This window comes from Lithobates pipiens, unplaced genomic scaffold, assembly GCF_037356315.1.
Source record: "Lithobates pipiens isolate NorthernLeopardFrog02 unplaced genomic scaffold, aLitPip1_a1.2 Scaffold_18, whole genome shotgun sequence".
Lineage (NCBI taxonomy): Eukaryota > Metazoa > Chordata > Amphibia > Anura > Ranidae > Lithobates > Lithobates pipiens.
This window is the reverse complement of record NW_027507758.1, coordinates 499,350,699-499,367,231: the sequence shown is the minus strand read 5'-3', so window position 1 is coordinate 499,367,231 and position 16,533 is coordinate 499,350,699. Positions and strand designations below refer to the sequence as shown.

Below are 16,533 nucleotides of genomic sequence, written 5' to 3'. Positions count from 1 at the left end.
TGCTGTTATACTGTTCTTTCTTTTTGATTGTTATGTTTTCAGCAGAAATAAAGAATAATAATAAAAAAAAAGAAGTTTAACAATATGATCCTTTTCCCTCTGATAAATGGAATCTAGAAGATCCAGACCAAATGTAGATTCACACTAGGCAGCTATTCTGCACATCTCAAATGTCTACCATTTAAACATATATTAACACCACAATAACTTTGTGTCACATCGTTTTTGGCAATTTTAATAAAGTACAATTATACATATATTACAACAAAAACTGGAAATAAAAATAAAATGTTAATAACAGCATTTAGAGTCAGGATTTCCTTTCTCTTCTGAGGTGTGTTGGGGGGCTAGGTTGTATGTGTAGGGAGGTATTTGTTATCACAGGGAAGAGAAAGTATATTTGATCTAAAATCATAGAAATTAAGTTAGAGTGAGCTTCGTGAATGAAGGGATTTACATGTGCATATTTAAATCAAATCCATTTGGAGTACTCTTGGCTTTCACCAGTTGGCATAGAATAAATCACTCGGTGTACTGGTACTATCTACGTCAAGACACTCGGTACTCGGTAGTAAGGGAGTGATTCTGTACAAGTAATTGTTTATAACAAGGTGCATATATAAGGACCTGGGGATGTGAGCACAAGAGGGACAGAAAGAAGAGACAATGTGGAATAAAAGTGCAATGAGTAACAATTATGGAAGGACTCTGGTAGAAGAGAGAGTAGAAGACTCAAGACCAACACAAGAGCCAAAAGGCAAAAAAAAAGACAAAAAAGCAAACAAGGTCTCCAGGGAGGTGGGAGAAGTCAGGAGCAGTGGAGGATCTCGACATTCTCTGGATGTGGTTTCCAAATGTTTGTTTTTCCAGGCTAACCAATAGGAAGCATCTCGGGGCTAAGCACACGGCCTCTGGCAGCTCACCTGTCATGCGCTGCGTATTAGCAGGAGCACCCAGCATCAGTTACTTGCGGTTCTTGAGGTTTATCAAGTTTAATGTCAATCACTATAGCAGAGGATTAGCAGTTAAAGAACTTATATATACAGAGGACCCTACAGTGAAAATAAAACTGATGATATGAAGAACCTTTATTATCAGTAATGGCTGTTAAAAGGGAAGGCTGCACACATTTAGCTTTGCAAGGCCAAATCTACAAAAGATCTGCCTCCCCTTAACTTTAGACAACAAATTAGATTGACCTAATTTTAAGGCTTCATACACATTGCATGCTCTTGATACTTTTTTCTCCTACAGGAGTTTAGCAGCAACAAAAACCCAATAAAAGGCCATGTTTTTGCATGAGCGTGCATGTGCATTTAAGTGTCTTCCCACACCTGGCATTAATACATTCTAATGGCCATAAGTTTGGCCATTAGAATGCTTTAATGCAGGAATGTGCATATTGTTAATGCACCTCTAAGTGCAATTAGACACTTTTTAGTGTTTTTTATGCTCAAAAGCTCCTCTCTTGAACACACAAGAGATGGGGTTTTTTTCTGCCTCTAAACGCCCCACCTCTAAACTCCTACTGTACGCCTAATGCCCTGTACACATTGTTGGAAATTCTGACGGAAGCGGTCCAATCGGATTATGTTGTTGTAAAATCCGATAGTGTGTGGGCTCTATCGGACTTTTTCCATTGGAAATTCAGATGGAAAATGTTTGAGAGCTGTATCTAATTTTCCGACAACTTTGTCCAAACGTGTGTATGCAACACAAGTTTCTGTCTGGAAAAAATCCAATGGATTTTGTGGTCGGAATTTCCGACCGTGTGTACAGGGCATTAGTCTGCTTGGATACATATATTAACATGGAGGGTTGTTTAGAGGCAAAAAAACAAAGTTCAAACGCCTGTAAAAGCAGCACTTTTGAACTCAAGTGTGCATGAGACCTTAAAGTGGCCTTAAAGGAAAAACCCAAAAAACACTGACATTTTCATTCTTATGTGGACAGAAAGTGCCTTGTATTTGGCCTGTTCATCAAAGCCAAAGGGTGTGTATGGATGAGTAAAGATCAGGGTGATCGACAGACTGGATCCACCCACTTCACACAGGACATAAGGACATCAGAGCTAATTTGATGGACTACAAGGGGGCAGTCATTATGGAAAAAACTGCAGGCCTAAGGCTCTGAGCTGCACATATTTAAGAATGTTGTACACAAAACTGGATACAGGAAGCAGTAGTTTGTCATTAGGAGTATACTATATAAGATTGATGCCTGAGTAGACACTAAGAGGGGATTTACTAAAACTGGAACACTCAGAATCGAGTGCAGCTGTGCATGGTAGCCAATCAGTTTCTTCACGTCAGCTTCTTCAATTAGGCTTTGGCAATAAAACCAGGAAGCTGATTGGTCTCTATGCATAGTTGCACCAGATTTTGCACTCTCCAGTGTTAGTAAATTATCCCCTAACTAGCTAGATAAGGCAAACCTTCTCTTATATCTGTAGGCACCTGCAATCATGTCAGCATACCTCCCAGACCATGCTGACATCCTATAAATATTATGCAGATATTCAAGTACATAGCCCAGTCAACTGTGCTCTGCTCCATAAAGGTATTAGATTGCAGACTTGCAATTTTTTGTCATAAAGTTTATGGACTCTACTCAGAAAAAAAACATCCTTTTAATTCTATGCTGTATCTCATTCTAGTTGTAGAGAATAAGGAGGTGGCCAAAGCAAAACAATGTGCAAATATATATATATATATATATATATATATATATATATATATATATATATATATATATATATATATATATATATAATATCTTGAAATGTACACTGCTGCTAGTAAACAGAAGTTTAGGAACAGTTTGGCGTTTTTTTTCAGCTGCCCCTAAACTCTCCTCCATGTTATCTTATCATCACATGTACACAGGGTCCTTTATAGTGATTTCTAGGCAGTTGATTTTAGAAGCATTTTTTGGAAAGCAAAAAAATGCTTTCAGGAGGGATGTTCAGAGGCATTTGAAACGCCAAATGCCTGTAACAGCTTGTAAATGCAGTAACTCACGTTTAGCCGCGTTTCGTTTACAGGCGTTTTTAATGCCGATACATTTTTTACTATTTATTGAAAAAAAAATGGTTCTAAATGCAAACATGGCTAAGCGCAGCCTGTAAACATGGCAAAGTAGACCGTTTTAAACATCAGTTACTATCTGTCAAGTTAAAACAACAGGTTCTGAGGTTGCAAAGCCTCTATGAAAAAGGATACTGCCATCCTTGCTTTTCTCCTCTGTACACTCCATCCCAGGCAGGGCAGAAGCCACTCGGCGAAATAGCTGTAAAGGAAACAACAGTAAGTCATCTTGTGCTATAAAAGTTGGGATCATGGTCTTGATATTCCTTGTGGTTGTCCTATTTCAGATGCTCTACAAGTAATATGTCAACCAATAAAGCTCTTAAAATTCTCTCTGTCTTCTCTTAGTGGGCCTGATGTATAAAACGGGACCGTATTTCCAATACCAACCAATCACATTCAAGCTATTTTCTAGCTCAGTTTAAGACATTTTGGGGTAAATTTATAGAGCAGCAACATGGCCTTACCATGGCAATACTACTATAAAAAAGGAAACACTGTTCATTTATAAAGCACAAAAGAGTGCTATACAAGTGTACATTGCACTTCATTTGCTTCAACATTCCGATGTAAGTGAAGTAACATGTAAATAACTGAATGGGGTAAAAAAGTCCTGGTTGGGGGTGGTTGGTCCCGATCATGTGACTTGTCAAAGTAATGTTACCAGTCTCTCCTTCAATCACAAAGTGCCCTTAGCAGCATTATAGCAGCACTGTTTGTAATATAGGTATTACAAGTGACATTTCTGGCAAGGAAAGCTCCCCGGATGCCCTATGCACCTCAAATATTGTTTACCCTTAGTTGCAAGTATATCCTACTGTCTATCCTATATATTAATAAAAGTAGATTGCAATTGCATTTTCTCATTGGAGTGGATAGATACCATGTGAATCTACATCCTGTTTCTGGTAAGTCTCTGCTGGGTGCTATAAAAGGAGAATGTAACTTGGTTAGCAGGATAGTGTACACAACTCCCCTCAGATCCATTCCTAACAGTATTGCACAGTCCCTCTTATCAGATACATTGCATCCAAGGCTATGCATCCGTTCCTGTACAGATGTAAACATCGGGATGTGCAGGAACATCTGTAAAGTCTCTGGTCATTGGTAGGTTAATCAACAGTAATAGCCAGGTGATGTACAATGTTTTACTCTGTTAAGAACTGAATATTAGGGCTAAATCATGTTATGGTTTTCATAATCAAGACTGGATTTATACTTTCTACCCACAAGGCCCACTGTATTGTGCTGTCCCTTCTACCCCAAGTTGACTAGCTAGCCTTGGTATCACACTAACATGATCTGATATCGTAAAGATGAAGACAGCCAATGCTGGGGGTAGTGTGGCTTAATGACAGAGGTTCCCCACTCTGTGTCAGTACATCTAGAACTGAAGACTGGAAGAATAGTGCAAACCGCTGCCTCAGTCCTCTGGCAGTTAATTTCTAGGTGTACGAAACTAGAAAATGGAACTGTAAGTGGACGGTACACAACTGAAAAGGCACAAAATGTTCAGAAACCCAGCTTTTTTTTATAATACCCAGGAATATGTTTCTGACATTGAACATCACATGCTGATGGTGATGGCTGTGTGCCACCGCAGACGTCCCTGCAATTCAAGGCCATACTTTTTGATAGTTTTTATTGCTGACAGTAAGGACTGTGTTGAATACAAAATGCAATGCTGACCACTGGAATAGTGTACATTTAAAATACATACTGTATACAGTTACAAGCCTTGTTATGTATTGATAAGAACAACCAATACTACTACTGCATGAAGCAGGAGGCTTCTTTTCTGTTAGTTTGTAAGTGTTGTCTAAGAATATCAAATAACTGCAGGATCGTGAACCTGCCCATCTACTTATTACCATATTGCACTGCATGCTGTGTTCATCCTGTGACTTACCTTTCTAGGTACCTTGGTTTTGGGCACCAGTTGCAGTTGGCACCTGTTAGTTCTCAGACAGAAGCTTTCATTGTTGAAAACAAATTAAATTTGAACAATTTGCAACAATTTCCCTGACCTCTGTTCTATTTCTACCCTTGACCTAACCTTGACACCTAATCCTAAACTTAAAAAAGTTACATGAGTCCCTCGAAATAACCCATATATTTCCCCAAAATGTATCCCTAATCCTTTACCTAATCCCAACACTTGAAAATGATCCCTTAACCCCAACAAAAAAATCTATCACTTAACATTAAAATACTACAAAATCTGTAACTGTTAACCCTACTGTATCTCTAACGTAACCCTAAGGCACCTTTCACATATTCATCAGTTCAGTCATGTCAAAACGGATGACGCATTCATCCATTTTTCATCCGTGCTCATCAGTTTTTCATCCATTTTTCATCAGTTTTCTAGAAAAATTAAAGTGACTGGCCAGAACTTCAAACACTGTATATAGCTGGTTGCTAAGGAGGGGCCCAGGAAGCCTGCCACTGTGTCCTTAACAACCGATGAGTCATCCACAGCTGAATGTAAAAAAAAAGAAAAAACAGGGTGCAGCCCCCCCCCCCCTCCGGTATACACCAGGCCCTTCAGGTCTGGTATGGATTCAGACCCCCCCCCATGCCAATTTTTTTTTTTAAATGGCATGGGGTCCCCCCAAAATCCATACCAGACCCTTATCTAAGCATGTAGCCCTGCAGGTCAGGAAAGCGTGCGGATGAGAGAGCCCCCTCCCCCTGAACCATACCAGGCCGCTTGCCCTCAACATGGGGGGATGGGTGCTTTTCGGGGGCCCTGGCTAGTGGTTGTCGGGGTCTGCAGGTGGGGGGGCTTAGATCCCACCTCCCTATGTGAATGGTATTGGGTACATTTTACCCCTACTCATTCATCCCAACAAGCAGTGAAATGTAAAAAAAAAAAAAACAAGAGCCAGTTTTTGATAAGTCCTCTATTAAAAAAATAGTTTTGAGCCGTCTTCTCCAGCTGTCTCTCCTGGTGCCAACTTCTTCCGCCACTATATGACTTATATAGCCATGGGGCATGGCTATCCAATGACATAACAAGGGACGGGCTCTCTGGGTGACATCATAAGATGGCCACGCCCCATGGCTAGATAAGAGATGTCAGACAGCATGGGACAACACAACGGAGGAAACAGCCTCAGGAGAAGAGCGTCTTTTTGTTTTCAGCGGGTAACTAGCGGTGAGGAAGAAGATAGTGGCGGCGAGGAAGGAGACGGCGGTGGGAGAAGATGGCTCTGGGAGAAGACGGCTCAGAGCTGATTTTTTAAAAAAAAGACTTGTCAAAAACCATCTCTTGTTTCTTTTTTGCATTTTACTGCTTTTTGGGGTGAATGGGTAGGGGTACGATGTACCCGATACCCATTCACATAGGGTGGGGGGCGGGATCTGGGGCCCCCTTGTTGCAGGGGGCTTCCAGATTCTGATAAGCCGCCCACCCACAGACCCCGACAACCACCAGCCAGGGTTGTCTGGAAGAGGCCCTTGTCCCCATCAACATAGGAGCAAGGTGCCCATGTTGAGGGCATGCGGCATGGTACGGTTCAGTAGGGGGGGCCTGGTGTTCGCTCGTCCCTCCCTTTCTTTAACTGCTGGTCTGCATGCTTGGATCAGGGTCTGGTATGGATTTTGGGGGACCCCATGTCATCTTTTTTTTATTTTGGCGTGGGGGGGTCCCATCTGAACCCATACCAGACCTGAAGGGCCTGGCATGGACCTGGGGGGGAACCCTGCTGACAGCCGATGACTGATCTGGCCCCCTCCTTTAGCAACCAGCTAAAAAAGGGTTTCAGATCGGGTGTAACCGGATGTCGTCCGCTAACACCTGTTTTTTGTCCATTCCGTTTTTTTGACGGATGAAAAATAGGGTTTTCATCCGTTCAAAAAAATGTATGTTGACGGAAGCGGATGAAAACGGATGCAAATGAATGATCATCTGTTGTCATCCGTTTTTTCATAAGACGGCATTCATGTCCGTTTGTCATCCGTCAATTTGTGAAAGGGTCCTTAAGCTAACCTTTCCTACTAAGGTAACACTTTAACAGTGCATACTTATAGGGTGTCAAATCCACACATTCCTGTAGCAAGAAAACTGAAGTCTAAAGTCTGAAAGGTGCTGATTAATACCTTATGGCTATAAGAGTCAGTGCCAGACTGTGCATTCCTCTGGTACTATCTACCAAAAAGCTCTCAGTAATGGAATACATTAGTAAGTTCTCTAGCCTCCCATTCAGATTTTTCCCTTTATTTCAATGGAGAAAGCAGAGTGTGAGGCAATGGCTGATGGTAATGACTAGGTAATACTAAGACCGCAAGGAAAATGCTAGTGGAGGGCTCAGTTGACTGGGTCTAGCAACAACAAAAAGAGATATTCAAGAAAATATATTCATAAAATTTAAAGCATAATTTCACTTTCTTGGGAAAAAATATTGCAAACAAAAAAAATAATATAGCATATACAATTGTGGCACAAGCCATTGTGTAATTTATTGTTATTAGAAATAATATTTTCAGTCTGCAGCAAAGTAATTTTGTAAAATGCAATGTGATGTGGCTACCTGGAAGCATTCTGTATACAGTTGGTGCAAAGAATGCCCCCAAGAGATGTAATTTCCTTTCTCCCCCCACCCCCAAATTAAGGTACTGCTTTCAATAGACAAAATCGATGTAAGGCTACATTAATAAATGCAGAGGTGTATTTGTGTCTTTTATATTTGCTTGGAGTTCAGATTTAAGATGAATTTAAAGCTAAACACCAGGAAATCATCTTCTTTGTAAAATGTGCTGGATTAGTAGAGGTTACGTTCAATCGGGTGCCTGGCACCTCATGGGCTTATCTCTTTAGTTTGCAGTTTTCATTTATTTTTTCCTGAGTTCCAGTCGCATAACTATTGGGTCTCTTAATCTGGACCTACTGGTCTCAGCTTCTTCAGCTGCAGAGTCGCTTTCAGCTGCTGTGCCTGCCCTAACCTCCTCCTGCCCAATCACGGAGTGCTTTGTGTTAAGTGAACTCATTCACTCATTCTGCAAATAAACAGTGGAGGGGAGGGTGGGCATAGATGCTGTGTGTGAGAAGACAGCTCCTCTCCTGTCAGAGCCCCAGGAGTTTTGTGATAGCTACACTCCTGGGGGTCCTTAAAATTGTTGGATATAAATGAAAGAGATAAGTTCACACGGTGGCATGCACCTTATTGGACTTAAAGTGATTGTAAAGTTTTGGTTTTTTTTTTCTTTTAAAATATCATACTTACCTGCTCTATAAAATGGTTTTGCACAGAGCAGCCTGAATCCTCCGAAACCTCCCCTTCTCAGGTCCCTCTTCTGTGCTTCTGGCCCCTCCTTCCTGTCGAGTGCCCCCACAGCAAGCAGCATGCTATGGGGGCACCCGAGCCGAGTCACCGCTCCCTGTGTCCAGTCAGGCACAGAGCTGCGGCCCCGCCCTGCCCCCTGGCTCTCCTGATTGGCTGACGGACATTGATTGACAGCAGCGGGAGCCAATGGTGCAGCTGCTATGTTTCAGCCAATCAGGAGGGAGAGTCTCAGATGGCCGACACACTCGTGGATATCGCTGGACAGAGATGGGGCACAGGTAAGTATTAGGGGGGCTGCTGCACACAGAAGGTTTATCTTAATGCATAGAATGCATTAAGATAAAAAAACCTTCTGACTTTACAAACACTTTAACTCATAGTATGATAGCACATTCTACAAAGTTCCAAACCAAACAGTTCGAAACCAAAAAATCTAAACCTGTTACTGTTTTTATACTCAATCTCACCAACACTAACATGCATAATTACTTGCAGTGTTTCCCAAATCTGTTCTAAAATCCAACTAGCAGTTCATGATTTGTAGACATCTATATGGGTAGCTTCACAGCTTTCCTGAAACTGTATTTACTCCAGCTGTGCATATGGGAAATTACTTGCAAAATATGCAATGTAGATGGAACTTGATGACAGGTTCAGGAAACACTGACCTTGTTTACAGATCAGTGAAGATGTGCCAAGTGCAATAGCCTAAAGCAACCAATCAAATTTCAGACTGCTGAAGTGAGCTCAGTTAAGACTTATAATTAGTTGACCTTGGTCCCTTCACTTCTTACATAGTCATATCATGTGACACTGATTTACTAAAGTAAGTAGGTTCTAAATGATGGGTGGATGCTTTGACAAACATGTCCTCTTACCTGTTTAACATTGTATCCTGTTTTGGCACTAGTTTCAATAAACATGACATTGAGCTCCTTTGCCCGTTGCTCCCCTTCTTCTATGGTGATCTGCCTAAAAGGTAAAAATATGGAATTTTTATTTAAGTTACAAACGTTTAACAACTGCAGTCTAAAGGAATTTATCCACGGTTTCTTTTTTTTTGCTATACAGTAGTTCTGTTTAGGGATGGCCTTGCGGTTTGCCCGGCGGTCGGTTCGCGGCGAATTTTGCGTGTTCGCAAATTCGCCAAACCGTTCGCGCGGCTAAAATATGCGTTTACATTGTGAAAGAACTTTGACCCATGATGACACATCCATCATGGGGTACAGGACAGCCAATTGAGACATTTCAGCACATGGACAATTGGACATTCCCCCTACCTTATAAATAGACCTGATCTGGCGGCCATTTTACATTCTGTCTTTTGTCAGTGTAGGGAGAGGTTGCTGTGTGGAGCAGGGACAGACTGTAGTGACACAAATCACTAGCTGTTAGGTCCACAAAAGTCCTTTTAAGGACTGGTATAGGTGTACCGTATATAGGGTTCTGGTGCACTGCTGCTGACTGCTGTGCTGCTGATTGCTGAGTGCTGAGTGCACTTCTGACCGATTCTGCAGCTGTCTTTTGTCAGTGTAGGGACAGGACGCTGTGTGGAGCAGGGACAGTCAGTTTAATCACTAGCTATTACTATAAGGTCCACAAAGGTCCTTTTAAGGACTGGTATAGGTGTACAGTATATAGGGTTGTACATGTATAATGAACTTTCTTTCAAATATAGAAAGCCTATTATACTTAACTGCTGAGCTGAGTGCTGACCGATTCTGCAGCTGTTTTTTATCAGTGTAGGGACTGAGGGACAGCCTGCAAATCACTAGCTACTAGGTCTACAAAGGTCCTTTTAAGGACTGGTATAGGTGTACTATTTGGTGTGCAGTATATAGGGGTGTAATACACGTATAAAATACTTGCACATATAGAAAGCATAGTATAGTGCATTTCCACTGTGCAGCATTGTGACTGCTGAGCGGTTCTGCAGCGATACTACAAAGAGTGACAAACGCAATTTAAAAAAAGTATTATAACTGGTGTGATAGACAAGTGGCCCCCAAAAACGACAGATTGCAGCGGGGTGTTATATACCTTCTTCCACATACATACTGCACTTCTCTAGAGACTTTTGTTACAGGGTCATTTAAAAAATGACAGGCAGAGGAAGAGGCAGGCCCTTCCGCAGGGGTGGTAGGGGTAGGGCAGGAGCAACAGACTTGAGCCAAAGTGGCAAATTCCAGGAGGTGCGTGCAATTACGTCAAAGGACGCACCAGACTTGGTTGAGTGGCTCACTCAGGCTTACTCTTCTGCACCCTCCTCATCCTCTCGATCTGCACCCTCTTCACTCTCTGCTGTGTGCACCCCCTAAGACACTACCATCAACAGTGCTCTATATCACGGTGCTGGTATCAGTGCTCTCTATCACTGTGCTGGTGTCAGTGCTCTCTATCTCGGTGCTGGTGTCAGTGTTCTCTATCACGGTGCTGGTGTCAGTACTCTCTATCACGGTGCTGGTGTCAGTGCTCTCTATCACGGCGCTGGTGTCAGTGCTCTCTATCACGGCGCTGGTGTCAGTGCTCTCTATCAGGGCGCTGGTGTCAGTGCTTTCTATCACGGTGCTGGTGTCAGTGCTTTCTATCATGGTGCTGGTGTCAGTGCTTTCTATCACAGTGCTGGTGTCAGTGCTTTCTATCTCGGTGCTGGTGTCAGTGCTCTCTATCTCGGTGCTGGTGTCAGTGCTCTCTATCTCAGTGCTGATGTCAGTGCTCAGTCTCTATTGCGGTGCTGTTTTCAGACAGTGAGGAAGATAGCAGCGGAGAAGCCAATCAGCAGGCAGTGCCAGCACCATGGCTGAGGATCAACACTGGACTGGCACCTCCGGGCCACCGCAGTGGAGCCCTGCATAGGTGGAGGTAAGGGCCGGACAGAGGGAGGGGCTCAAGCACAGGTTGGCACACTGGGAAACTGGCACAGGACTGCGCTGCCCTGACTGTGGCACTGATCATCTCCTGTACCCCCTTCATAGCCTGCCCTGACCTTGCCTCTCCTCCATAGCCTTCATTCGCTCCTGAATTGTCAAAATTTCACAGATAAAAAAAAAATGCTTGTGGTTGTTGATCCCATATTCACTTAATACTTTTGTTATGTCAGTGTCCATGTTGTGGGACTATGTGTGCACAGCTAGTAAGTATTTTGTGGCTGAAAATATGACCTGTAGGTTTTTAAGGTTCGCCTGCCATTAAAGTCCATGGGGTCTGCCCCGAACTTTGAGGTTCGCAAACTTTTGGCCGCATTCGCGAAACGTCCCGTCGGAAGTTCGTCCATCACTAGTTCTGTTACCTGAATTAATGGCTACTGATAAGTCCCGAAACACAACAAATGAAAGTATTTTCCTTTATACCTACCATTAGAAAAACAGCTACTAAGTGAGCATTATATATTGCTAACTACAAGATTTACAACTTGCACTGAATCATGGGCCCTTTTGTTTTCTGGTTTACTCAAATATTCAGCACATGGATGCCCATAAAAAAGGTGTCCTTCACAGGATAGGTTGTAGTTTTTCTACAGAAGAAAAGCGAGGTGCACCAAAAACTAAGTGCAGCAGAAGATGCAACAAATGGTATATTTAATTAAAATCAGCTAAATGGCTACTCACACTTTTATAAAGATCAATAGGCATATAACAGTATAATACTGTGGTCACTCAGCGGCTCTCCGGTGGAAGGTGGTGTGCAGATGTTGACACGAGAGGGGAGGAACAACCGGCCGGATAGCCGTCTCGTCATCTAGAGATCAATAGCCATTTAGATCTGATGAAGAAGCGGATGCTCTGAAACGTTATCTCCATGTTCTGACGTCACTCCGAGTGCATTCCATGATGGTTCCAAGACGACGAGACAGATGTCCGGCCGGTTGTTCCTCTCCTCCCGTGTCAACATCTACACACCACCATCCACTGGGGACCCGCTGAGTGACCATAGTATTATACTGTTATATGCCTATAAATCTTTTAATGTGAACAACAAAATTGATATGGTTTCTAACTAATACGGTGTATCTCAGTTGGCATGCCTTAAAATCCCATTCTCTAATTGAATCCATTGTATGTCTCAAGGGATTTCGCATCACACAAACACTACTGTGCAAAGGTTTTAGGCAGGTAAAATACTACAAATTAAGAATGCTTTCAGAAATAGAAGTGTTAATAGTTTATTTTTAGCAATTAACAAAATGAAAAGTAAAAGGACAGAAGAGAAATCAAAATCAATATTTGGTGTGACCACCCTTTGCCTTTAAAACAGCATCAATTCTTCTATGGAAAACTTGCACTTTGTTTTTGAAGGACCTCGACGACAGGCAGGTTGTTCATCTTGGAGAACCAACCACAGATCTTCTGTGGATATAAACTGCCCAAATCCTTCTATCTCTTCATGTAATCCCAGACAGATTTGATTATGTTCAGGTCAGGGCTCTGCAGAGGCCAAACCATCACTTCCATGACTCCATGTTCTTCTTTACACTGAAGATAGTTCTTAATGATATTGGTTGTATGTTTAAAATACATTTGGGACCAATCACATGCCTCCCTGATGGTATGGCATGATGGATAAGTATCTGCCTGTATTTCTCAGCATTGAGGACATCATTGGTCTTGACTAGAGACACCCCCTGGTTCGGTTTGCACCAGAACTCTCGAACATTGCAAAAGTTCGAACCCAGGCAACAAACCCAATTGAAGTCTGAGGGACCGAACTTTAGAAATCAAAATCCCCATTTTGAAGGCTTACATGCAAGGTATTGCCCATAAAAGGGGTATAGGGGCCCGCCTACTGTTTTAGGGGACAAGTAACAATGCAAAAGATTGTTTTTAAAGGAGCAGTGATTTTAATGATGGAATAAAAAAAAAAAGAAAAATTCCTTTAAATATAGTACCTGGGGTGGTCCCCCATTCTGCATGTAAAGTGGCACATCTATACCATGTATAGAATTTGCTGCAGCATAACTGACATTTATAAAGAAAAAATACATTTAAATTGATTTTCCCTGCGAGCTTTCTGAATTTGGACAAGCTGGAATGTAGTGCACTAGTGCCAGCTTAGGTCATAGAGGATGATTTAGTAAGCCAGTCCACCACCTCCTCTGCATGCTGTGGCTGGATAATATGGGCAACTTCAATAAACAGAGAGAAATGTGCCCTGCCTGAGGAGGTAACACATCCACCTTTGCCTGTGGACACAGGCACTGCTGGCCCCCTCAGTGCCATGGGAATGTCTGCCTCTCCTTGTTGGCCTTCTAGAAATGATGGGGGGGGGGGGGCTTATTACCCAAATTTAAATTGAGGACTGAAGCTGACAGAAATGTAAAAATTCTAAAAAATAAAAAAGGGGGAACACCAGCGTCACAGTCAGAAAAGCCGTGGCTGACAATTTAAAAAAGGGAAGCAGGCAGGATACAAAAAAAAAAACACACAGCAACCAAAAAAAAAAAAAGGGGTATACAGCACTAAATGTTATGTAATGCTGTGTTAAACACTGTACTACACTAACACACTACACTATACTCACACACTATACTAACACTACAATAACACTCTACACTCAGAGTCACAATAAGTGAACACATTCGCTAGTAGCAAACTGAGCCCTGAACTATCTATCTCCACTCCAGCACTAGGGATGAACTTGATGTTCGAGACGAACATACGTTCAACTCGAACATCGGCTGTTCGCACATTCGGCAAATACCGAACTTTATGGGGCGTTCGCGCCAAATTCGTGTGGCGCTCACGGCCCACAATGCACTGCGCCATCGCAGTGCATTGCTGGCTCATGATTGGCCAAGCATGCACTGTGACCCCGAATGCTTGGCCAATCACAGCGCCGGCAGCGAGGAGAGCCATGATTGGCCACAGGCAGGATGCCTGTGGCCAATCATAGCTCAGGTTGTGTAGTACACGCCCCACACTATATAAGGCCGCCAGCGCGGCGGCCTTGTGTAGTGTGTTGGCGTCTGTAGGAGTTAGTGGGTGTTCTCTATGTACCTTCAACACAGTATACACTGTTCGTTATCGGCTGATTTAGCGTTCTTGCTCTTCTGTAATTGAGCTTTTAGCAATCTGCAGGAGTTTGTGGGTGTTGTCTGCGTGCCCTGACCGCAGTATACACCATTTTATCCACCTATATAGCTAGCTATATTGCTCTTCTGTAATAGAGCTTTCAGTCAGTTGTAGGAGATTGTGGGTGTTGTCTGCATGCCCTGACCACAGTATACACCATTATATCCACCTATATAGCTAGCTATATTGCTCTTCTGTAATTGAGCTTTCAGTCAGCTGTAGGAGATTGTGGGTGTTGTCTGTGTGCCCTGATCGCAGTATACACCATTATCCACCTATATAGCTCTTCTCTAATTGAGCCATCTGCCATCTGCAGGAGTTAGTTGGTGTTGTGTGCCTCCAGCACAGCACAGTATACACCAGTATCTACCCTTTAATTCCTGTTCTATAATAAAGGCATCTGCAGGAGTTAGTGGGTGTTGTGTGCCTCCAGCACAATATACACTACCCAATTGCTGGTTTTCCCATCTCCCTTCAGGCCATTACCATGTCTGGAAGGCCAACAAGGAGAGGCAGACAGGCACGAGCCGATAAAAGAGGGCAAGCAGGCTCTGTGTCTGGAGACAACAGTGCTGGTCGTGGACGCGGTGCATCGTCATCATCAGCACATGGCCATGGGACATGCTTGTCCTTATTTTCGGCAGCTGGACGTGTTGAGCCGCATCATGCCGAAGACTTAGTGTGTGGATGACCAAGCCCTCTTCATCCTCCTCATCCTCTCTCACCCAGGCTCAGGGTACTAGCAAAGCAGCTGCCAACGCATCGTCTTCCCTCGTCTTCCCTCGTCTCAATGTCATCATCAGTGACTCCTTCCCTAGATCCACCACGTCCTCCTGAGGAGTCCCCTAAACTCTTTGAGCACAGTGTTGGGTACATGCTCCAGGAGGATGCCCAGTGTTTTATAGGCTCTGATGATGATACTCAGCTAGAGGAAGGCAGTAGCATTAGCGCAGAGAGAGGGGATGCTCAAGAAGGAGGGCAATCTGGCAGTCATGTTCCACAAGCTGCAGCATACTGCCAGGTTTGCTCCAGCGATGAAGAGGGAGGGGATGATGAGGGCACTAACTCCACATGGGTGCCTGGTAGGAGAGAGGAGAGGAGGCACATGTCCAATGAGGCAGGATGCCCTCCAGGGGCCAGCTTACGGGCAGCACACCGACTGAATCACACCGCAGAGCTCCGCCTGTGCAGGCACTGCCTCTGCCCGTTATTCTAAAAGTTCTTTGGTGTGGGCCTTTTTTGAGACGAGTGCATCAGATCGCACCACTGCTACTGTATTTGCAACATATGTCTCAAGCGTATCTCGTGTGGCCAAAACATCAGCCGCTTGGGCACCACATGCTTGACCAGACATATGTTGACCTGCCATGCAGCTCGTTGGCAAGCGTACCTCAAAGACCCACACCAAAGAACAAAGCGGACCTCTCCTTGCCCCTCATCAGCTGGGATCTCCAACCCCACTAGACATTCAGTCCTCTTTGAAACCTGCTCTGAGAGGAATGAAGGTGTAGAATTAGGTGTGTCACAGCCAAGTGCTTGCAGGCACTCTGCTAGCAGTACACCCACGTCCGATTATAGCAGGCAAATTTCCCTGCCCCAGCTGCTGGACCGTCGAAAGAAGAAGTTCACTCCCAGTCATCCACATGCCCAGCGGTTGAATGCTAGCTTGGCTAAATTGCTAGCCCTTCAACTGCTGCCTTTTCAGTTGGTAGACTCGGCCCCCTTCCGTGAGTTTGTACAATGTGCGTTTCCTCAGTGGCAGGTCCCCAAACGCCACTTTTTCTCATGGAAGGTGATTCCGGCTCTCTACTGGCATGTGGAAGGCAATGTCCTTGCCTCGCTGGATGGGGCGGTCAGTGGTAAGGTGCATATTACCGCTGACTCATGGTCCAGCAGGCATGGACAGGGACGTTACCTGTCTTTTACGGCCCATTGGGTCACTCTTCTGGCAGCTGGGAAGGATGCAGGACAAGGTGCAGTAGTGTTGGAGGTTGTTCTGCCACCACACCTCCAAAATGCTACTACTGGTTGTGACACACCTCTCTCCTCCACCCCCTCCTCTGCTTCTTCCTCCATGGCCTCTTCCAGTGC

General features: G+C 43.8%; 1 protein-coding gene across 1 annotated transcript in view; it reads right to left on the bottom strand.

The window, feature by feature from the left end:
• Nucleotides 1–208: 208 nt before the first annotated feature.
• Nucleotides 209–16,533, bottom strand: part of RAB6B (RAB6B, member RAS oncogene family) — a 105,586-nt gene continuing 89,261 nt past the window's right edge. The window contains exons 6-8 of the mRNA XM_077488657.1: nucleotides 9,253–9,346; nucleotides 3,222–3,288; nucleotides 209–1,005 (exon numbers count right to left, since the gene is read on the bottom strand). Of these exons, the coding sequence (XP_077344783.1) occupies nucleotides 941–1,005; nucleotides 3,222–3,288; nucleotides 9,253–9,346 (226 nt within the window). The 3' untranslated portion in view covers nucleotides 209–940. The remainder of the gene's footprint in view (nucleotides 1,006–3,221; nucleotides 3,289–9,252; nucleotides 9,347–16,533) is intronic.